The sequence below is a fragment of the Fulmarus glacialis genome, unplaced genomic scaffold (assembly GCF_000690835.1).
Source record: "Fulmarus glacialis isolate BGI_N327 unplaced genomic scaffold, ASM69083v1 scaffold39594, whole genome shotgun sequence".
Classification (NCBI taxonomy): Eukaryota; Metazoa; Chordata; class Aves; order Procellariiformes; family Procellariidae; genus Fulmarus; species Fulmarus glacialis.
In genome coordinates this window covers 1-23,804 of record NW_009210602.1, presented here as the reverse complement: position 1 = coordinate 23,804, position 23,804 = coordinate 1, and the positions used below count along the sequence as shown (strand labels likewise).

Below are 23,804 nucleotides of genomic sequence, written 5' to 3'. Positions count from 1 at the left end.
CCCGCCCTGCCCGGCTGCCGGTGTCTCGCAGGTGACGGTGCGGGACGCGCTGAACCAGGCGCTGGATGAGGAGCTGGAGCGGGACGAGCGCGTCTTCCTGCTGGGCGAGGAGGTGGCCCAGTACGATGGCGCTTACAAGGTGCGTGGATGCCGTTACCAGGCCGGGAGAGGGCCTCAGGCGGGCGCTGACTCCTCTCTCCTGCCCCGCAGATCTCCAGGGGTCTCTGGAAGAAATACGGGGACAAGAGGGTGATCGACACCCCGATATCAGAGGTATGGCTGCCCCCTGTCACGTACCCTGGCGATCCCTTTGTCCGCTGCTCCCCGGTGCTTACCCTCGGTTTCCTTCTCTTTCAGATGGGCTTCACAGGAATCGCTGTCGGTGCTGCTATGGTTTGTAAATTTGCATTCCTTTACTTCTGAATTAAACATTTAAACTATTTTTATGTAAAAACATACTAATACGTGTTTCAATATATTTAATAGGCAGGGTTGAGACCAGTGTGTGAATTCATGACGTTCAACTTCTCCATGCAAGCAATTGATCAGGTTATAAACTCTGCTGCCAAGACCTGTTACATGTCTGCAGGATCAATTGCTGTTCCCATTGTCTTCCGGGGCCCCAACGGGGCATCAGCTGGTGTCGCCGCTCAGCACTCACAGTGCTTCGCGGCTTGGTACGGGCACTGCCCAGGACTGAAAGTTGTTAGTCCTTGGAGCTCAGAAGATGCCAAAGGTCTGCTGAAAGCATCAATCCGGGATGATAATCCAGGTGAACACAGGCAGATCACGGCAATACCTAGCTCTCGATCCAGAAAAGAATATCTGTTTTCCCCTCCTGCCCCATTTAAAACAAAAAAATGATTGTTAAACCCTGAAACACTTCAGGCTGTTTTACTGCAGCTTTAGGGTACTTACAAAGGCACAGAAGTATTGATTCAGATACTTAACTTTTTCCTAACAGGCACTTGGCTTGCTAGCAGTAGACTAATTTTGTGCTGTTGCCAGCTACATCCTTAATGCTAGTTTTACCAATCAGGAAACTTAGAAGAAGCATTTATGAATCTATCGTGAAGGAGTTAAAAAGGATGAAGATGAGTCAGGAGTTCTTGCATATACAGTGTCTGACTGTAAGTCATTTTTACAGATCATGAAATTCAGACAATAAATTCAGAATGGCATTAATTAAAAGCAGGGCCACCTTCGTCTTTACTTCTCACAAACATGCACGCAAAATCTGAGACCTTTCTAAAAGTATCGATTCTACTGTCATGTACCAAAAGTTAAATACCTGATCTTGTTTAAGACTAACTTCAGACGATTTTTAAAATAATTCAGTACTGAAGTAAAGACTCTAATTTTTTTTTTTTTTTTTTAAATAATTGTTTCTGCAAACGTACTCAAGTCCTTGTTGCCTGGATGGGCTTAGTATCTTGAGCTAGTCTGCTGCAGTACTGTTAACCATCAGTACGGTCCTGTGCCTGCAGATGTACATGTTAATCCAAGTATGTTTTCTTCTAGTTGTGATGCTGGAAAACGAATTGCTCTATGGTGTTCCCTTCGAAATGTCTGAACAGGCACAGTCAAAGGATTTCGTTGTTCCAATTGGAAAAGCTAAAATAGAAAGGCAAGGTAAGCTGAGAATAGTTTCTTTCCGTATTAACTGAACTGCTCAGGGATTTTTTTTAACTTCTTAGCTATTCAGAGTACTGCTGTCATGGGGCACAGAAAAGTATTTCAAATGTTAAATGTTCAAATGTTATTTTATCCAGTAGTATACTTTATTGTTCTGTTGCCCATATAAAGAAAGGTCACTTGATTCTCTGTATCTCATCTAAAGCTATACCTTTCTAAAAAATTTGTTCCTTAGTATAAAGATGGAGTAGGTGATGTCTGAAAAACTTTTTTCCCCCACCTTAGGGTATAATTTTTGTAAAAAATGCAAAAGAGATCACTGTAGTATTTCAGCCCATTTGTTTATAATTTACCACTGAACTGTATGAATGTTTGAAAAGGATAATCTGAAAACTATTAAATATCTCTTCAGTTCCCTGGATTAAAGGGTAAAGTTTAGGCCTTCTGCTACTACTTCTTATGCTGTGTATGGGATAGAATACTTAGCATTTCAAATAAACATAAGGAACTTAAGTTTACAAGAGAATCCTAGTACTGCCTTGAAAGGAGCCTGAGGTCTAGGAAGAAAGCTTTAAAGGTTTTTAAGGTTTTTTTTCTTTTTTAACACTTGTTTCTGTTCTAGGAACTCATGTTACGTTAGTGTCACACTCAAGACCTGTTGGACACTGTTTGGAAGCAGCTGCTGTACTTGCCAAGGAAGGTGTGGAGTGTGAGGTGGGTGGGGTTTTCTTTCCCTGGAGTGGGAAAAAAAGCAGAGGGTCTTCTCGTTCAGGCTCTGCAAAACTTCAGTGTAACAACAAGCTTTCTGTATTTGTAAATGCCTTAACAGTCAGTGAGTCATGCATTTCATGTTTCTGCATTTGACCTTTTCATCACAAAATTAAGGCAGGACTGCTAACGATCTTCAGATTGACCTAGCTGCATGGTAAGCAGAACAATGATGGTATGTATTAGTACAGTTGTATCTCAATATAGCAAGACTCACCTATCTGGGATTTTCCAGGAGCCACCAGAAACTGTTCTGCACAGTCTCTGCCAGGATAAAAAGTTAGACATTTTATTAACTTTCAGTCTTATCTTCAAAGTCAGAATAGATGAAAGTGCTAAAGGACAAAACTCACACAGTCCCTTTTTTTTTTTTCCCCCAGGTTATAAATCTGCGTACCATTCGACCAATGGATATTGAAACAGTGGAAGCCAGTGTTGTAAAGACAAACCATCTTGTAACTATAGAAGGAGGCTGGCCACAATTTGGAGTAGGAGCTGAAATCTGTGCCAGGATTATGGAAGGTACTGAGTTTTGCAATATACATGTTCATCTCATTCCCCAGTCTAAATCCTCATGACTTCTTCATAAAGCCAGGTGAAGACAAAGTTAGGGTTTTATATCTGAGGAGCTTGAGCCTGGCTGTGTTGCTCTAGAGATTTTCACAGGGTGAAACAGGTCTTCTGTTGCGAGCAGTTCTTATCCCAGGAACCTGACTGTGTGAGAAGCAGGATGGAAGTGTTTTGTCTAAACCCTAGTGCATTAAGATAAATGAGCAGGAACAGCTAATTGTTTAAGTAGATTAAGATTCAAAAATTGAATTGAGAGAAAACTATAGGGCCTGGCAACCTGACAACTGTTTTCTGTTTCAGGATCTGCCTTTAACTACTTGGATGCTCCAGCTGTACGTGTTACCGGTGCAGATGTTCCTATGCCTTATGCAAAAATTCTAGAAGATAACTGCATACCTCAAGTAAAGGATATAATATTTGCAGTGAAGAAAACTTTGAATATCTAAGTTGTAAATACATGTTTTAAAGTCCTGCTTTAAAAAGTATCAATGGTGCGGGGCAGGTTGTATGCATAACTTTTGTTGTATAGCTACATGAACTTTTGTACAGTGGGGAAAGTATAATGGCCTCCCAGAATATTTATATGGGGTTACCCTCTAAGCCACACTTCATGTAAGCAACAATGTGGTAATGCTTGTTTGTTCAACAGTACAGGTTGGTTAGTGCTATTGTATGTGGAGAAATCCTGTTCTAAACTCAGAGCGAGGAAAAAATCCTCTGTTTCTGCTTGGCTCGTAATTACCAGACTAGCTGTGTTAAACTGGCTGTAGTGGTGGTTGAGTGAAGAACGGCAGTGAGCAAGAGGGGGCTCCAAATCCAGCTCTGGAATGCTGTACAGCTCTCTAGGAGCTCGTGGTCGCAAGGCTTATTAAAGGTCAATGATCAAACTGGAGCAAGTGAAGCCTTGCTTTTCAGTTCAACAGTTAAGTGTAACTATCTGCACAAAGTGGCCTTGGAAGCCTGTGGTATGGGTTAAGAGATGGCTAATGCGTTTCATTTGAAGAGCACTCCACTCAAGCAGGAAAGCTTCTGCACAAGAGCTTAAATAAAGATCCTGATCCTCTTCAGTATGTGATGGGAAACACTACCTAATTTTTCTTTACTAGCTGCCACATACAGTGACAAAAAAAATACTTGCCCAGGTGCTTTTGCTTTTATGGTTTTGGTTTTTTTTAAACTCATCACATGGGCTAACAACAGCATGCTCAAACTATAGTTCTTACAGTGCAAAATAAGGTTTTTTTATTCAGACACACTGAGCCTGGGTCTCAAGCAGCAGTTGCGTAGATTGTGTTTGAAGAGCTGGGAAACAGTTGCAGCAGCCTTTCGGCAGACCATGACATACCAGGGTCTAGCTAAGGGAGGGAGAGCTCTGCTAGGCTTTGTTCAGCAGCTTCAGGTAGAGAGTGAAAGCTGCCTAGAGGAGTCTGTGCAGTGTCGCTTATTTTATACCCTGGGTGGGCTGCCTTTGCAATGAACTGTTGGAGAGGAGATACTTACCTCCAGACAGAAGAGCTCGGGTCCTGTTTCAGTTAAGGGGCAGGAATACCTTTCAGGGTATTCCCTTTAGCAGAAGAGCTATTAGGTTCTTAGGAAGTCTGGCTTGCAGGTGAAATCCTAGCTGAATATACTCACCACCACGCTGCTGAAGGAATTCCATTAACATTTTAATAAAAATGACTGAATATCACAGGTTACATGAAACTTTGTACAGACATTCTCTGCATAGTAACAAACACTGATGTATTTGAATTTAAAAAATGGATTATCTATAATCCTTTAAAGTGCAATTTGTTTAAGGTTTTAAATCAAAAAGGATCTTTCAATAAAGTTTAAGCTGTAGAATTAACTTGAAGTAACTTTGCATTTAACTAAATTATGAATAATATCTCAGTGCCCTATTAACTCCCATTCCAACTGTTTCGTCATTTAAAAACACTTTCCCTTAGAGTTACAGGTAGGATGTCCATTTAAACAAGTTTAATGAGACAGCATTTTTACTCCACCAGCAAATATGGTGGGAATAAGATTTAATTCTCCAGTTCCCTCACCTGTGCAGTATGCTTTAAGGATTGGATTATCTAAAACAAAACTTGCTGATTCAATGCAGCAAGAATTAAGATGAGTTACAAGTGCATGAGAAGTGTTGAAAAACTGAGCAGACTAAAACTACATTCCTGTAATTTGGAAAAAGGGGTGGAATAGAGCTAGGAAAAAATGCATTAATTCACCATGATCATGGTCATTCCTATTTTCAGATTTTTATTCAGCTATATAGAAGTTGCTGTACCCCTGAAACTAGCTAGAGAACAAAGTTTTTGAAATCAAGTAAAGAATGGAGTACTTATCACAGCATGGCAACGCAATTCAGACAGGGTAGTGCTGCTATGCAAGAAAAGCTGAAATAGGGGTAAACGGAGCTACAGCATGATTAGCCGCTATTGTGCTGGTGGATCAGTCGCCAGTCAGGAGGGTCTTGTTCCTAGACAGCACAGGAGGGGGAGAGGGAATTCAATCCTGGTGTGACCAGTGGCCTCAGCTGATCCTGGGAGCACTGTAGTCGCAGGTCTGTGTTTTCTTCAGAGTTCCTTTCTGAAAGTTTTGAATGGAGCTGAGTAAGGCTCCTCGGCTTGCACTGACATTGGGTTGCGGGCTTGGCTGCGTTGGCATCTCTGTACTCAGAGGAGGAGCTGCTGGTGGCAGGGGCGGCGGTGGCGGTGCTGGGGGTATCGACGATGCTCCTGTTGAGTTGAGGAGAGAAGATGTAGTTTGAGTATGCCAAGGAGGTCTTGCCGCAGAGGACTGCGGCTGCTTAGCTGGACTTGGTCAGTCCTGCACTAGTCACGTCACACCCTAAATGCCAGTGAAGTGTGAAGAACAGAACGGATGAAAAAATGTCAAAGTGATCAAATCCCTCTGTCTGCAGGTGAGTCGTGTCATCTGAGATACCTCTGAAATGAAGCCTGAAGTGCCTCGGTACTCAGGGATGCAAAACGTGACTCAAACATAATCTTGCACTGAGAGACATGGAGATCACTTAACAGGACTTCCCAGCTTCAGCTTCTCTTGTTTGTCCCCAGTGAAGCAGTTTGCTCTTTGGGTCATGAACAGTAACAAAGACAGGAAGCAAATCTTGCTGCCTGTTCTTATTTACGTGACTGACTTTACATTCTTACAAAGGACCACATCTCTGTAGTATTTGTGGTGACTGCCTGGTCAGATTAGATTCCATTTTTAAAGTACTAACTGCAGATAGAGTTTTCTGGAGGTGTTTTACACTTCCACAGTACTGTCAGACTTTCTCCGAACGTGTAACAAGTGCTTGTTTGACAGGCTGAATGAATCACAACAATCTGCCACTCACACCGCGTGCCTGCCTCCCGTGCTCCCACCGGTCACCTCTGGCCCTTGCTTTCTACCCCAGTCACATCCATCTCATGCTTCTCATCACGCCTCAGCCTCCACGTCCTGACTCCCTGGGAAGCCAGAGCTGGCAGCGGTGCGTGGAGGCAGCTAGCCCAGCAGTGAGGGCCTGCGTGGAAGTACTTCCTGGCAGTTCAGATCCAGGCAGGTGGCCTCATTTGCCCCAAGCAGCTCTCCCAAACACCCTGATCTCATGCAAGTCTGCTGCTGCACATTGCACCATCATTTCTACACAAGTATAATCAAAGATCTAGGCAGGAGTAAGAGCAAAGGGCTTCAGAGGTGACCCCTTGCCATTCTACAAGACATCCATGTGAAGGTGGCGTTTGCAGCACATCACCAGCTATATGGGGAATGATGGGCCTGTCTTGTCTCATATATTCTGGAATGAGCATGGGGCATAATGATTAATATCTTAGAACTATTCAACAGTGAATTTTAACTTATGATCATCTAGATCGTAAGTTATTCCATAGTAAGACTAGAGAGACAGACGGCACCTATAGTATAACACTTGCTTTTGGTAGTTCTAACCTACGAAGAGGAATATACTGTTGAGTAGCAAGAATTGTGATACAATGCAAAACAACATGAGGTCAACCAAGAGGCTATACTTACTGAAGCAGAGCTGCTTGCTATGAACTAAGCAAATACCAAGCAGTTAAAGGACGTTATGCCACACAGACTCAAGAGGTATTTGATGAACGATAAAGCTCAGCTACAGAAAACAAAAAGCAAGCAAAGTTCTCTGTGCTCCCTTCTCTCTCAATTCCTCACTAACACTTGCTCTCAGACTAACAAGTAGTAGTAAAGTAACTGCTGTAGTTAAAAAAAGCAGTTATACTAGATGAAAGTCATAGCTCAAAGCTCCCTCATTTTCTATTTGAAGAGACACATTTGCCATATGGGAGCAAGCTCAAAATGCAGAGTATTCACACAAAGCATTCAGTTTTGCTAGTGTACGTTAATACATGCTGTGATTGTAGCATTTCCAACTCTTCAGAAGAAATTCTCACTGGCATGAAAACCACCTTCTGTAACAACAAAACGTGGAAGTATATATTGGGCTTATCTTCACTCTCCTCCCTTCCAGAGGAAATACTCGAGTCCTAGTAGAAATACCAGAGATCAACTGAAACAATTTAACATGCCTGTTGCATGTGGATCGATTGCTCTCTTAAGTAATCAAAACATTACACAATATTAGCACAAATTTAAATAAATTGCTTATTGATGTCTTGGGGACATCTAACTTCTCCAAATCTACTTTTTACACTAGCCAAAGATGTAAGTCAATTTGTTACTAGAAATACTGGAAAACCATCCCCTAGGTTAGAGTCCTTCAGTTTCTCACGTGTGTACAGACTGCCAGCAAAGCGCAGCAAAGCAGATCTTGACGCTTTGCCAAAGGAAGAACAAGACCAAGAACAGATAAAAGTAACCACTTTTGAGGTTGAAGTGGTCAGAGCAGAACACTGTAGGACTGGCGTACCAACGCTATCACCAAACTGATCAGATGAACTGCTGTAAAAGAGCCAAGACCAACCAATCATAAATGAAATGGCTTTAAAGAGATGCAAGAACTGCAGAGAACAAAGACAAGATTTTTGGCTGGAACTGCAAGGTGAGGTTGAAGAGGCTATGCAAGTAGTTGTACAAGATGCAATAGAGAATGACCATGAAAACAGTGGCCAGGACTCTGTCTGGAATACAAATACAACGATAACATATGCAGTGAAAGAAGGTACGCATTTGACAGAGAGAGGGGCAAAAAAGCCACAAAGTGCTTGGATCACTGAGTAGTATTAGGTCAAGATTCCACGTGTTATCTTCAAATTTTGGTCTGGTTATTTTACAATGGGGGCAGAAAAGACAGGGAAGTAGGGGGAGAGGCTACCTTCCTTCCAGGAAATTTGTTAAATTCCTCAGGACTAACTATTATTGAAATTGAGCTGCCAACAACATCATACAGTTAAACTCTTGGGAGACTGATTACAGACAATGATACTCCTACACTTGAGCTCTGCCTTAAAACATAAATACACAGTTTTTAGGATGGTATCTGACTATAAGCATTACGTACTGAACCCATTAATTAAGAGCATGGTTCTGAAAATCTTCAAATCAATTCATTTCAATTAGTCAATCAAAACCAAGCTGTCCTTCCCTTCTTGACATGAGTGGTGCAAAGGAAATCTTAGTTCACACTGGTGTACTCATATGCAGTTACATCTACAGATTAAATTGTTCTGTCCAACAGTGAAATATTTTCCTGTATTTACTAGAAAAAACATTTGAGACAAGTGCTCAGTTATAATTAGACCTTTCCAATACATATGTTGGAAGAAGTTGCCTGCAAACACACATTTTACTCATTCATGCAAGTTGTAAGCATAAAACACTCAAGCAAGAACTTACCAAGGGTTTTTTACAGGGACATTTTTGTTAAGAGAGTGTGTTAAAAGGAATAGGAAGTAAATCAGATGCTGTAAACTTGATGCCTGAATTGAAACAAAAACTTAATTATGAATTTACAGTGACAGTAATTGTGCAAACAGCATTAAAAACTTGGCTGAGAATGGGATGCAAACAAAGAAAATCATTTTAGTGATAGAGTTTTTAAAGATGCTGTATTTCATTAAAATAGTCCATAAGAATGTTCAGATCTTTTTCTTCTATTCCCTCCCAATACTAAGCAAGTTCAAGATTTGCATTCAACTTTCCCATACAGAAACAGAGCATCTTTAAAGAGATAAATCAGCATTAGCTTACTTTTCTGAAAATTCACGTTCAAAATGATGCATGCTCTATTGAAGACAGCAGAGAAAGAGAGAGGACACAAGTTAATCATCCGGTTCTCGTGTCAAAGTAAGAAAAACAGATACTGTTAGCTGAAAAGTTAGTACAAAAATCAATACATTCTTATTCACTGACAAATATGAGGATAGCAGATTGACTATTTCATATTAATATACAATATTTTGATTCTGAATAACAAACCACAATTTTCCATGCTGTAAGCATTATTATACTTGATGAACAAATACAACACACATGCTTTCAGTTGCACATGCCATAATTCAAGCTTTACAGGATTAAAGTGCATTTAGAGAGATTTAGCAAGAAATCTGCAGGAAGATTAGCCATAGAAGAAGAAATCCATTCAGTTCAAGGAACACTTCCTGTCACATTAACACCTGTATTTACACTTACGCTCCATGGATCAGAGACACTCAAGAACAGCACTTGCTAAAGCATTCAGATTACCTTACAGAAAGGTGAAGAGCAGAAAAGATGCACCATATGGGTGTCTATGAAATGTATGTTGTACTGAAGGATTCAGAACAACTGGCACAGAAAATAATAGCTAAAGTTAAGTACAACTCTCTCACTTTTATCCCCACAGGGAAGCAAAAATGGCGCCCTCAAAACTTCTCTCTATTGTAAGAGAGCTCGCTGGTATTTTATGGTCTTACTGGATTTAGAGAAGATGCAGTGAAGTTTTACATAACCCATACCACAGTGTTCTGCATCCCTTCTGATCCCAGCCACAGCTCATAGCCGCAAAGAAAAATAACAGATTTTCAAGAAAGCAAAGAATTGTGGAAGTGGAGAAAAAAAGAATCAAACATTCAAAGGAGAATGTCAGAAACATGGGAAGTTACATTAGAATCACTTGCCACAATCTGAACAACGTATTTCAAAGATGATATTTAGCCGAGTATCTGCAACAAAACCAGCCCAAAACATTCCAGTCAATGAGAAAAGCCCATGACAGCCTACGTTTCTAGCAGACACCTTTCCCCTCAAAGCAGGTCATGCCTTCGATCCTACAGTTGCAGCTATCATTACGAAGACAGCTGAAGCCAGCAATCATCTTCTTTCTTAGTATGTTTTGCATGGACTATACCAAGCACTCTACTGCAAGCTAAGTCTCACAAGGCCTTTGTTCAGAGACAAAGCACATCTCAATGTGTGAGAAACCCCCTGAACGAGATTACTTCCCCAGGCCACATCAGCCTGGAGCCCGTTCCCCTCTGGTCAGTGTCTCTGGCTCTGCACATACCCACACACTACATTGATTTGGTTGGTTACAGGCCAGGACAAGCGCAGGAGCTCCTGTTGGGTACGCTTTTCCATGTCAGCCTTCATTTTGCCATGGCATCGTATCAGCAAGATGCTTTGACATGCCATGATTCTAACACAACCATGACCAAACCAGAAAGACAGACTGAAAGCCTCATTCCCTTTCAGTCAGTCATCTCGCCACACTGACACTCACAAGCAATTTTGGTTTAGAGGTAAATATCCTTAGTAAGTACAAGGAAACTAGAAGAGGGAGATATAAGCTATAGATCCATCAGTTGTCACAAAGAAAGGCCTACCATGGGGCCAGTGAGTCTTTCACCAAGTCATTAATAGCATACTTGCTTAGTATAGCTAAAACTACAATATTGCTGGTGAAAAAAAAAATCAAGCACACTAGCTTTCTCTTAGAGCTAATATCTGAAGTTTCTTCAATGAATTCTACTCATGAAAGCATTCCTGAAATGGTGACACTTGCCTTTACACCCGACCAAATGCATCAAAGCCATCAGCACACTAAAGCACTTTGCAGTAGGGCAACGTGCACTGTGTCAAACAGGGCTGATCACCACGAGTCACCATGAGCACACTGGCAGCAGGATGACTGACACACTGTGACAATGTGGTTTGAACAACAGCCAAGTTCTGAGCCCAAACTTGAACCATTCTTAGCCATTTGAGCCACATCTACACATAAACCTGCATCACATGCTCAAAACTTGAAAAAGCTTTCAATCAAGTTCCAACACATTAAAGTTAAAACGTAAGTAAAAGGTAGTTTTATTGCAGGGAAAAAAAATGTTTTCTAAACATCTGTCCATTTTGAAGGCATAAGGTTTTCTTCTGTATTTTCAGCTACTTCCTTTTTAAAGCATACAGAACTCGAAATAAACCTTCCAGCTAAGAGTCAGTACATCCAGAGAACAGTACTGTTATTGTGCAACACAATAACAGTAATTATCTTGTTTAGACTAACTGGGAGAAGTTATTCATAAAATATACACTTCAACATACCCTCAACTTGAAGGAGAAAAGGCCAATTTGAATTTCAGCATGACTGATTTCCATTACATCACATAGACTGCAGTGTCCTTTGAAAGACCATCCACAGCAAACACAAATTTGATTGCATCACTTCAGTTAACAAGTTGTGCTGTGTAGAAAGTTCCTGGGACTAGGAATCATATGGCATGACTCATCGTAACAAACTCAATGCTATGGACTGCTTCCCTTCTAGAAATGTATTCCATTAACACCTTTTGCTGTTAATGTTTGCCAGTGCTCCTCTTCTAGCCTTTCAGACTGAAGCACATCCGCTATTGCTCAATATTCAGATTTGTAATCAAACTTTCATGAGCATTTCTGTTGCCCACTCAAGCAGATTCTTCAACACTTCCCACCACCTGTCCTAAACATTAGCAAAACTGTTTGCACAACTACCCAGAAAACTGGAAGAGGGAACTGGCCAAAAATAATAAAGAGATTGTTTTTAACCCAAACCGCTTTCTGACTTGTTCCTACCAGTTCTACTGGTGTTATCAATGGACTGTAGCAGAACAGGGGAGATTTAGGCAGCCTAAGCCACTGAATTTGTCACACCCGAAATTCCTGAAACTACACCACAGCAGTACAGGTGTAAAGAGACAATACACAAAAACAAAGGATCAACAAACAATACTTCAGAGTCAACAGACCATTAACGTCAGAACAAATGCATACTGCAACACGAGGGCCAGAAAAATGTCTGGAAAGTAGCAATATCAGTAGGACTGGAGTAAAAGAGACTCTGAAGGAAGCACTTATACTCTATGGGCAAATCATATCATGTATATCTCAAGAAAGGTTATTAAATGAAAAAGAACAGTATTAAAAGGTTCTCTGTGGCCCTCAAAGAAGAGCAAATGCCCACACTCAGGCTGACACAAGATAAATGTCATCTCTGCGTTCCATCCTTGAAAACCACCATCCCTTAACCGTCCTTGGGAATAACACCCACAGTTGCGGGGATGGGGGAATAAAAAACAAAGAAAAAGACAAACACTGTAATCACTCTTGAACTTACCTGCTGTAGAGGGTGGAGTGGGGGATGATGGAGATGTTAATGGGGAACTCGCCCCAGAGCCTGCTAAATAAAACAACAGTCTAGTAACTAAAGCTGTGATATTAAAATTCAACATAGTCAGACAAGACAGGTTGTTGGAAACAGGCCAACTTTATTGACTGAAGATCCAATCCTGCTTCCACTGAAATCTTGGGAAAGATTCCCATTCATACGAACAGTGCCACTCAGACCTGATCTGAACAGAGAGACTTAACAGTACACAGTATCAGAGGAGGTCCAAACACACAAGAAGCGCACTCAACAGTATTCCTCAATGGGAAACACTTCTTTTCTGTTGCTTAGGCTGTTGGATTTCAGCGTCCAAATTCTGTTCTCCTTAAGAGTTGTGCCACTGCATGGATGGCACCCCATTTCTCCTTCTAAGAGATGATTTTCAGTCAGTTGCTGTACTCCACAAGTTACTCTGATACCTGACTATTCCACATAAGGCTGCTTTTGGACACATTTTAGCCAGGCAAGTCCACTCTGTTAAACTGTTCAGTAGTACCAACATTTCCTTTTAACTAAATGAAGACTTGTCAAAGGCTTTGTTATTTTAAAATTTGGCACTGAAGCAGCAATTAAACACATAATTTTCTCATTCATCTTAACACCTTACTATGGAATACAGATCACCACAGAGTTTCTCCCTGAAGACTGCATTATTAAATGGCCCAAATAATGGATGTTATTATTATTCCACTCAAATGTCAAACAGAATGAAGAGACTGATTTTTTTTTTTGAGGAATGGGGACGGAAGAGAGGACACATTACTTTATATTAGGCAGCTGAAAATCTAACACTGACAATATTTTTCAGCCCTTGATTTATCTATTATTAAATACCCAAAACAGTGATATCAGGCTCTGGTAGTCCAATGTTAATGTGTAAACTGATGGTGATCCTGGATCTTTTAAGCCAGAAAATCACAGCAACAACGAAAACATTGACATAGCTGTGTAGCAGCAAGTTCTTCTCTCTGTAGTTACCTGAGTTATTTGAGTTGCTGTATTTTGCTGAGTGTTCTTCCCCACTTTCATAGGCAGAGCGTTTTGACTTCTTTAAAAAAGAGCAGAAGAAACAGAAGACGGGAATGAATAATCGCTTTCCATGATAAGGATTGAACTGACACACAGACTTGTAACAGCCATCCACTGTATCACACAAGGTTTATCAATGCCCAACTTCTCTCTCCCCACACCCAACATGTGCTGCCATGATGACAACAGCAACAAGGCTGTTCTGCACTCAAGTATCTCCAGGCAAGCAAGCAGGGCAATTCCAGTGTCCTCTGACCACAAGGGAAAGGCAGAAAACTGACTCACGAAACGGAAGAGAAACACAGAGAGCACGCTGCAGGAGGAGACTAAAAAAGGCTCCAATACCCTCACCGGGCAGCAGGAAGCAGCAGAGGCTGTCATCTGTGTATGAGGTGTTAGCTAAGCCTGTTTTCATACAGCAACCTCAACCAGGTTAAACCAACATGCAAGTCATCTACCATTGTAACTGAAACTTCTTAGGAAGTGCATTGCTTAGCTACAGAAATGAAAACAATCAGGAAGTAGTACAGAAAAACACAGGACAAAATAGACCAGCGTACCTGTGGTTGTGCATGCTAAACGTTCCAAAAAGATACACGTCTTTTTCTGTGTGAGAAACCTATTTAAAAATTGCTTACTTTTCGTGCTAAGATCTTCCTTTTCTTTTTTTCTTCTTCAGAGCCATGATGAGATTGAGCTCTTGTCAGCCTTCTGTGCTGGTGAATCTTCAAAATGAAGGGAAAACCAGAAAAAGACCATGTTAAGATCTTAAATGTTCTCAGACAAGGCATATGTTTGGGGTCCAAGAAAACACACTATAGTCACTTTACATTTCTAGTTTTCTTTCTTTATTTTTAGTTATCTTCACTGTTGCTGCTACAGGATGGAGCCTCCTACTGCAATTAAAATGATCCTTTAACTTAGGAGCCACTGCCTGTGAAGCTGTGTCACTTAAAACAGTGAAACGCCATACAGTCAACAGCTGTTCCACAAGTCCTCATACTGCATTTTTGGGAAAGCAAATCTGTTGATGAAAGCCTTTATTACTCAAAATCACTTTGAGTAAAAACTCATTTTCCCCACGTAAAAGTCATAAGAGGAAATGGAATGTCTGTAGGAAATACAGTAAAGAAATGCAGACGTTACCAATTTCTGTTCTTCTGTTAATCGTTTTTCTATGCATTCCTTGGAGGATTTCAATGCCTCTTTTAGCTTAGTAGGAATCTAATACAGAATGGGGAAAGAAAAAAATCATAGCACAAAATGTGATAAAGGAAAACAACTCTACTGCTCAAAACTCACCATTCATCTGATCATGTTGCCCATCTAAAGCCCCAAGTTCTGAAACTATTCTCTTAGTGAAGGAGAAAAGACGACTCTACATGCACGTTTTCCACTCCAAACATAGCTACAGATCTAACAGCAGGGACAAAGAAACACTGAACAATGGAAGGGATACTGTAATGGCAGGGACAGCTAACTGTTTTGATACTCCGGTCACATCCCCAAACTGCCACGAGGCTGACAACACAAGACACACAGCATATGTCCTCCAGCAGAAGTGCTCTGGGGCAGCTCCCCAGTGGGAGCAGATATGGCTCCCCAAAAGTCCCAGCACTGCAGCGCTGGAGCTGCAAAATCAGTTTCCACAGGTCTTGGCAATTCATTTCCTCTCACTGCAAGGGACCCACATTACTTATCAGCCTCTGCTCAGATAGAGCGCCATCATGAGTCACACAAACTAGTTCCAGCACAGGAGTTACACTTGAACACTCATGGGTCACACTGTGCCCCCATTCTAAGGGGTGATATGACGTTCTTGGGGACAGTTCACCGAAGGAATCCAAATATTGATGGCAATCGCCATAAAGCCAGCTCTCCTCTACTCTATTTGTCAATTAATGCATAGCTTACCCACAGCCTGGCATTTCCACAAACATCAGCAAATCAATGTTCAACTCTACCTTAAACTGTGGTTTCTCAGAGTTTGTTAGCAGGACGTCACTGAATAATCTGTGAGTGGATGAAAAAAGAAAAAAAAAAAAAGAAAAAAAGGAATATTATTCCCAAGAGCTAGGCAGAACCACAGTGAGAATACTACTGGTACTGTTCGCTTAACTCCTCCTTTCTCCTTTTCCTTCTCTGTCCTCATCCCTAGGCCACTGTTTGTTTTTTTTCCACTGGTTTTTATGTACTGCTTTTTACTTTCCAAGCACTGCCATAAAATTAGCAGCATCCAACCCTCAGAATGTAGCCACTACTGATGACAGAGTTAGCAAGACTGTGTGAAGTATTTTGAAAGCTGATAGAACAGGTACAATTATCAAAGCCAGAGAAGGGTTTCCCCAAAATAAGAATGCCTTTTCCTTACAAGTATATGGATTCTTTAATGACAAAAGATTACCAGGGACTTTATTTCAAATTTCACCTAAACAGAATCATTACTCTTCTTAAGAAAACTCTCTTAGCATAACTGTTGTTTTAGCATTAACAAGAACCATGCGAAAGATCAATGAGTAAACTTAACATTTGAAAATATCTGCATTCTTGTCTGTACTCTGGCAAAGGCAACTAAAGCAAATATTTTATTATTTTTGCTTTCCCCTCTATGGTAGCAGCAGCAACAGCATAAATGATTAATCCTTTTCCATCCAAAATAAAGACACTAGAGGGCAATGGTAGTCTGAAAATAAACTGATTAGTCCATTTCAAGATAGTTTGTTCTGGAGAACATACTAGAAAACTGTCCCAGAAAGAGATCTCAAGCCTGGCTCCAAGATAAAAGATTTCAGAGATTTTTTGTTGCTGTTCACTACAGAAAATTATCGCAGGCCTATACTAGAGAAAACAAATTCAAGTCTAGAATCAAGCTTACAAGAATAGTATTCCATGAAAAATTCAGATATAAATCAAATTTTAAAAGACTTAAAAAACCCACGAATGTTCACCCTTGTTTTTCCTGACCCTTTCTGATTACATGTCCTTGCAAAATTAAGCAAACTCATAGTTTATATGGTTATAATAAATAATGAAGATTAATAAATATTTAAATTACAGTAATTGCATTGCACATCTACATAGAACAGTTGTGAAGAGTATTGGTATGAAGGGAATATAGTATAATATCCTACATATCAGACACAGCTGGGCATGGATTGTTTGTTCAACATCTTTAAACACCTGTATATTCCTGTACTCACAGAGTTTTCTTACAGTATTTCTCCCCTGCTTACATTCTTCTCTCTACCTCCCACGTCCTTTAAGAGCAGAGGAAGGGAAGAGCAGAAGGAATTGAAGGCTGAGACAAACCTGCGGTGTCTCTTCCCAACCAGGAAATATGAATCTTGGAGCATGCTCTAAATGTACTGCAATGTGAGATCAGACCCAGATTTAGGCATGGGCAATCTGTCATTTATAAGGTCATGACTCTGGCACCTCGTATTAAGAAAAAATAAAAGAACCCCCCCCAGGAACTGTGGTTCTACGCTCAGCATGCTGGTGACATGTCGCAGCACAGTGACAGCAAACAATTTCCCTGGTAATATTGTCTCTTAATTGCAGGAAGGGCGGCACTGCAGACAGGTATGATCTCCAGCTCAGTCATGTACTGACATTGCTCCATTTCTGCATCCTAGCCTTGCCCCATACCTGCCCTTACCACTTCACTACATCACCGGACAGCCTGTAAGGAAATTTATTCTGTCCATGCTTCAGGGAATCCCTAAGCCAGCCATGCAAGAAACCAGCCAGAACTTCTACACAAAATTTCATACCCAGACCCAGCCTAAATGTCACTGCAGAGGAAAGCAAGAGATCTATTTTGCTAGTCGTAAATAAACTGATAGCAAAATCTACTGAAGTAGGTCTGAAGGGGACATGTAAAAAGACTCCTCATTCTAAATGCTTTAAAACAATTTGTACATAATCTTAATCATGCTTGCACTACTTTAATAGCTGGATCAATTTAAACCACAGCACCATGCTAAACAAAACGCATTCATAACATCTCCAACACACCAAGAGACAAAGAAATGTTAAATGAGCATCTATCATATTCACAAGGGATGGGTTCTATAAAGTCTATCAATTTTAAAGCTTCATTTGGGATACACTATACATCCCTTAGAATGAGGAGCAAATCTTTCTAAAAAGGAACGAGAGCAAACACGTTCCTCCTCCTAATATAATTAAAAACATTGCTATGAGTATAAAACAAGTAAAACAAGACTTACGGCATCTGTAAGAGCCGTGAAACAGTTGGCATGCCATTCTTCATAGCTTCACAGGTCAGAATGGATTCCAACACAGACACTACCAAAGAAAGAATAAGAATGAACACATTTTTGCACAGCAGGATAGCAAATGATTTAGAATGAACGTCTGGCCCCTAAGTATTGCATCAACTAAGCAGTGATGAAGCTCTGTGGCATGTGGTTTTTATTACAATGTTACTATCACACATACAAACTTCTCAAGAATGTTAGACATGAGGTGAGTGAATCCAGACATCTTACTACACGCTGCTTATCACTCAGTTAAAAAAAAAAAAAAAAGTTTTATTTATATGCTACATATATTTCAGGAAGAATACATTTTCTGTGTTTACAAATTACTAATTCTTTCCGGTCACAGGCTGCAAAGATCTTAGGCTGCTATTTCACCGCACTTCAGCTTCGGTAAAAGGTAAGAGTACCCAGGAAGCCGAGACCGACATTTTCTCAATTGTATACTAACCAACAAACACTGATGGTGCAGGAGGGAAGCTGTCTACTGGAATTGTATCTGGGGGTCTTCCGTATGTCATTTCATACAGTAAGTGTCCAAAGCAATGTACATCAACACCTTCTAAAGTCTGGAGGAACAAGAAAATAAAAACACAACTTGCTAGAACTAATCTGTTTTTCACAACTGGTTTGAAAACACACAATAACCCATTAAAGAAAAAGAGTGGTCTTGCATTTGAAGATAGAAAAGTGGAACCATTAAGACAGTTCCTAACCACAACCACTTCTCTGCATAACTTTAGCTCAAATGAAATCTTCATGCCACAAGCTAAAGAAGCTACTGCTGTCTTTCTGTACGTGACAATACAAATGGGATAGCAGTATAGCCATGTTCTGTAAAAATGCATGAAGTAGTAAACTCTTTTCATACACAGCAGTTTAGAGAGCCATACATTGATACGAATCACAACGAAGCACATTTTCCTGGCTAAGTCAAACAGCAAAGAATGAGATTCATAATATGACCAGCTGTCACTTTACAGGGAGGTAGATAAGAAGACAGCAAAAATGCATACCAAACAAACCTAGGAGAGTCTCTTTCACTCCTCCCTAGGTTTGTACAAGCTGTACATACATGCTAAGCTCCCAGACAGCATATTTCTGAGATTTTTGAATCATGTTTAAACAGAAATGGCTCCTCTTACTGGAAAAGGCTTAGAGCTTTGATGGCACTAACAGATTTGGACTAACCATGAACTTTTGATCGTTTCTTTGACAATACAGTAGAACTTGTTTAGCAAGGTCAGCAAGCCGCTGTCTCGTGATGCTGTACGGAATTTATTACAATAAACATTTAAAGGCAGGGCAAGATGCTGGCTAAAAGACTGTATTGCTGCAACAGGGCAAATTTGTTTTCATATTTTTGTAGGAAGATAACATTTTGCTTTGCAAGCCTGCAGTTAAAAGACACCCTTCAAACAAATAAAAAACAGCTTTTAATAGCTAGATGTCTGCAAGCATCTAACCAACTTTCACAGTATCCACTAAAGACAAGTCTGATTACTACTCCCAGCTATGACCAAGAAATAAGCTGCGCTCATTGTACAAACATACAAGTGAAAAAGTGTGGTAGACAGTATGTGCGTTCCTATGAAATACAAGACCAGGGTGGAAAGAGATCTTAAAACAACTGCAGTTTACCTCTATTTGTGCCAGCACTGCTGTCAAAAACACTCACCTGCACTCCCCTTCTACCTGCTTACCTTTGGCCTCGGCCTCACTCCGGTGTGCTGCAACAAAACTTCTGTGCAGCCAGACAGTGATTTGGAGGAAGCAGAAAAGGGATTTGATGGAGAAAAGCTCAGATTAAAGAAAGGGGGTTGAGACAGTTTTTTTCATTCTAGTCAGTTCTCCACAAACAAAAGTTGAGGATAAAGGGATGCATAAGAGTCAGCTGAATTAATTGTCTGAATCTTACATTAATTTTCCGAAACTGTGAAAAGTATGATCGATAAAATGATGGAAGTCCCAACAAGGAATTTTCTAGATCCAGTAACTTGCAGGTGTCCCCATCCAACATTACATTGGCAGAGTGAAGATGGCCGTAAGGAAATCCTTTCTCATGCAAGAATTTTAATACCTGAAAAAAATCCAAGACAGAAGCACCGTCACAAGATGCTCTGATGTTCTCAAGATCTTAAATGCTCCAATATTAAAGCAGATACATAATAAATGAGGCCCCTATCTGGAATGCTCACTCAACTTGATCTTCTATCTACCTCATCTTTGGCTGACTATTCATTTCCATTTCACTGGTAACATTTGTCACAAAACAAACATTTGATGCTGATCCTCAAAGCAGGCTTATAGACACCTTCCAAAGAGATCTGGAAACTGAAATTCACAATTCTACTGAATATTATAGTTTGAATAAAAATTTAAAAACCACATTAATGACTATAACTTTATGGCACATGTTCTGCAGGCTATGAATTACTTCTTTCCCTTTTGCCACAACGAAAAAACAACATTATCGCCTCTCTTCCACTTCAGCTCCACACGTATCAACTGCCTCTTTTTTTTTTTGGTCAGAAATGGCCTCACACATACATATCTAAATTCAACTCCCAGCAGCTAATCTCAATTTACATTTAGCTTTGAAGTCTGCTGTTGAAATAAAGCTTGTGTGCTCAAAAGTTGTCTACTTTTTCTAGTTAAACCAGTTGGCCTCAAAAAAAAAAAAATCATACAGGCTGGTAAATAAAGCAAAAAGAAAAAATACCTCTAATATTTGCCTTCCATATGTTTTTATTTGCTGAAGTTCAAGACCTTGAATTTTTTTAGGATTGCAATACTTCTTCAGGAAAGGGTCTTTTGGCTTTGCCTTTAAAAGAAACACACATATCAAGTATCATGCCCAGAAAAGCCAGTAATTGTCTTAGTTTGCTTAGCAATCTAAGGTAAACAGTTTTATAAAACACATGCTATGGTCATTACAGCAAACATTCTACCATTTGAGTTGGGGGCGGCACGAGGGAGACATTACCTTATAAATAAGGTCCTTTAGTGTCCCTTTTTCACTGAATGGTCTAATAACCAGCGCTGAAGATTCATTGGCAGTGGCAAAAGTGATTTTGTAAATATACGGATGCTACCAAAAGAAGAAACTGTAGGTAAGTGTTAGATGACAGATTCTGTAATTCATTTTTGCTTGATTCATAAGTAAGAACAGATCTGCCTGAATTGTACGTTTAAAGTAATAAACTGGATTCTGTCAGTGACATTTGCTCAAGTTATTCAGTCTTAACCTGGAGTAAATGCAAAGAAAACTTCACAAGGACATTGTTCAACTCCCACATAAATAATAATAATAAAAAAAAATGAACCATCTTTTTTTAACAAAACAGACTGGCAGTTTAGACAAATGAAGAATCCAGCCCCATTAATACTTAAACATGAGCAGCTTTACTGCAGGTTTAAGTCACGCTAAGCTAATAAATTCATTCATGGTTTTATACAACTATGGCACATAAGGAAACTCGGCATTAATAGCTGTCATAACAGTTTTATGTCTTCAGAAATTATTATAACGACTTCCTGCAACTTTGTGAAACCAAGTGAGACAGCACAGCTGGAAATAAATTACATCTGCAACACATACTTTAATTGAAATTGCAAGTTAGGAAAAGACCCCTTGTTCATGTCCTATTTTAATACATCAATTTCAGTCTGGTTTGGGGGTTGAAAAGCTTAGTTTTCAGCCTCTTCTGTTGTTTGCATCTGCTGAGTTCCAAGTCTGCAGAGAGGTTTACCAGTTTAAATACCATCCTTTTCAGCCAGTCTCTCACATGCTTAACATCCTTAAAGAGAAACTCCTTTTGGAGTCAAATGCCAGTTTTTCAGACAGAGATGCCTATTGAATTTATAAGGTGGCATTGCACAGGAGCTTAAATTGTACAGCCTCCATGGTACCTCTACTAAGATGTAAGTCTTAAGTTCAAAGAACTGAAAAAAATAACGACACTCGTTGCACTGCCTTATCCATTGCTGCCTGAGAATATCCCCAGCACACGGGTTAGCAATTACACCTAGACAGCACTATCCTAACAGCCTAGAAGTGTTGAGGAGCCAAAATAAAAGCTCGTGATCTCACACTACTGCATAAGAAGAAAAAAATACAATTAACCACAACTCTGAATCTCCTGTAATAATCCTGCATGATTATGATTTGTGCTGAGAACATGTTACCTCATATTGTGTGGGAAATGTAATTAAAAGCTTCACACATCTTTAAATGAAAGCAACTCTAAAATTACAAACTACGTCTACTAGGCTACATGTGCTTTTGCAAGATCAGTCCTTGACAAGCACTTTTGTGCTGGCACAATTTAGAAGTCTTCAAGTAATACTCACAGAACAGGACGAAAGAAGTTTCACAGCATACTGTAAGTCTTTGTCAGACAAGTATTTATCAGGACCAAGATCAGCCTGGAAATAAATAGGAAAAGAATGGCATCCTAATAGATGTTGCATTCCATAAAAAAAGTAATCTATATTCTGCTCTCACAAATTAAGACAGCTGCTTGAAGGTATATTCTGAAGGGCAAGCAAGGAAATTACACATACAGAATGAAACTTGAAGAGGCTGAATAAGGCCATGGTTTCACAATACAAAGTGTCTGACAGTAAGTATTATTGCCTCCTTCCTCCCCCATATCTGACGTGCATTACTACTATGAATGAACTCTGCCAACCCCAAACTTGGGGACTGCGAACTGATAAGACTTAAACCCCCACCTTCTTCCTCTCCAGCAAAAAACACTTCCCTCCTACTGCAGGCTTTAGTGATATCCGCTCTCAGTGAAGTCTCACAAGCAGCTATGCTGATATAATTAAGAGGGCAGCACATTTGGATTGCCATTGGATTTGCACATTGGATTTGCCACTAGGGGAAAGAAATATAAGAAGTTCCCACACCACACATCCACCTAAGGGCTTTCAAGGCTCTTTCAAATCCTGAGCCTGAGCTCTTAAGTCTATCTCCCTGACACTCATGCATGGTAGTCAACATAAATGAAAAAAGCCAGGTTCATTAAGAAACACTTGAGTATGAGATGAAAGTATATATACCCAGCTTAACATTAGCCGTTCCTTTGGTTGATTCTTAATCTTCATTAAGAAATATTTCTTACGTATTCGCCAACCTACAAAAGAAGAGTCATCAACAGCTTTAATTAAAACACTACTAAATCACATGATTTACAGGCAGGACAAGGTCTGTAAGCAAAGATAGTATTGTAATCTTAGGACAAACTCATATAGTTGGAAAGAAAAAATCAGACAAGTTTTCATGCATACATGCTCTTCTTACCTATATCTTTTAATGGTTCTACCACTTCCCACTTTGCGGAAGAACATTGAAACATGCTGTAAGGCAATTTCTGGAAAGGAAAAAAAAAAGTTTTTAAGAGACTATTTAAGATGATTATCTACATGTTAGGTAAGGTTCAGTGCCAGAAGGAAGCCTGCAGGAATTTAGACTGAAAGTCAGCAAAATCACTTTAAAAGGAAATCAGATAAAAAACACAGTTAAAGGGCATTTGCATTTTTAACCTGAGAACTCAAATCCACAGAGAAAACAGAGAAAGCACTGCCTTCAAAAAACTTAGCTTACTGAGTTTGCATTCTATCTGTACTAGATCTACATTTCCAAGTCCAAATCCAATGCTCGCAGCGAAGATTTCCCACACTACATTAGATCACGAAATGTTTCTGCTATACCTGTAAAAGTACTAACTTCTACATCTCTTTAACGTGCATCTACATTGCCATTACTACATGTAAACTAATCAGTTCTGTCTCACTATGTGTTATTCTGTCCTTTTCTGTGCAGTCAAAGGTATTTTGCGAGCTATCATGATCCAACACACATTTGGGGTGGGGGCGGGGTGGGGGGG

General features: G+C 40.0%; 2 protein-coding genes across 2 annotated transcripts; one reads left to right on the top strand and one right to left on the bottom strand.

The window, feature by feature from the left end:
• Positions 1 to 7: 7 nt before the first annotated feature.
• Positions 8 to 3,671, top strand: PDHB (pyruvate dehydrogenase (lipoamide) beta; the record flags this gene model as incomplete). The annotated part of the gene is made up of 8 exons (XM_009577222.1): positions 8 to 139; positions 211 to 273; positions 358 to 393; positions 487 to 772; positions 1,522 to 1,632; positions 2,258 to 2,349; positions 2,784 to 2,925; positions 3,274 to 3,671. Coding segments are annotated over 8 exons (1,008 nt in total), but the record flags the coding sequence as incomplete, so codon positions are not given.
• A 956-nt stretch (positions 3,672 to 4,627) lies between these two features.
• On the bottom strand, positions 4,628 to 23,319 carry PXK (PX domain containing serine/threonine kinase; the record flags this gene model as incomplete). Its single annotated transcript, XM_009577223.1, is given in 15 exon segments — positions 4,628 to 5,714; positions 12,545 to 12,607; positions 13,574 to 13,643; positions 14,263 to 14,349; positions 14,771 to 14,848; positions 15,589 to 15,637; positions 17,857 to 17,935; positions 18,359 to 18,476; positions 19,826 to 19,987; positions 20,630 to 20,731; positions 20,894 to 20,998; positions 22,261 to 22,335; positions 22,978 to 23,051; positions 23,219 to 23,253; positions 23,255 to 23,319. Coding segments are annotated over 15 exon segments (1,368 nt in total), but the record flags the coding sequence as incomplete, so codon positions are not given.
• Positions 23,320 to 23,804: the final 485 nt, after the last annotated feature.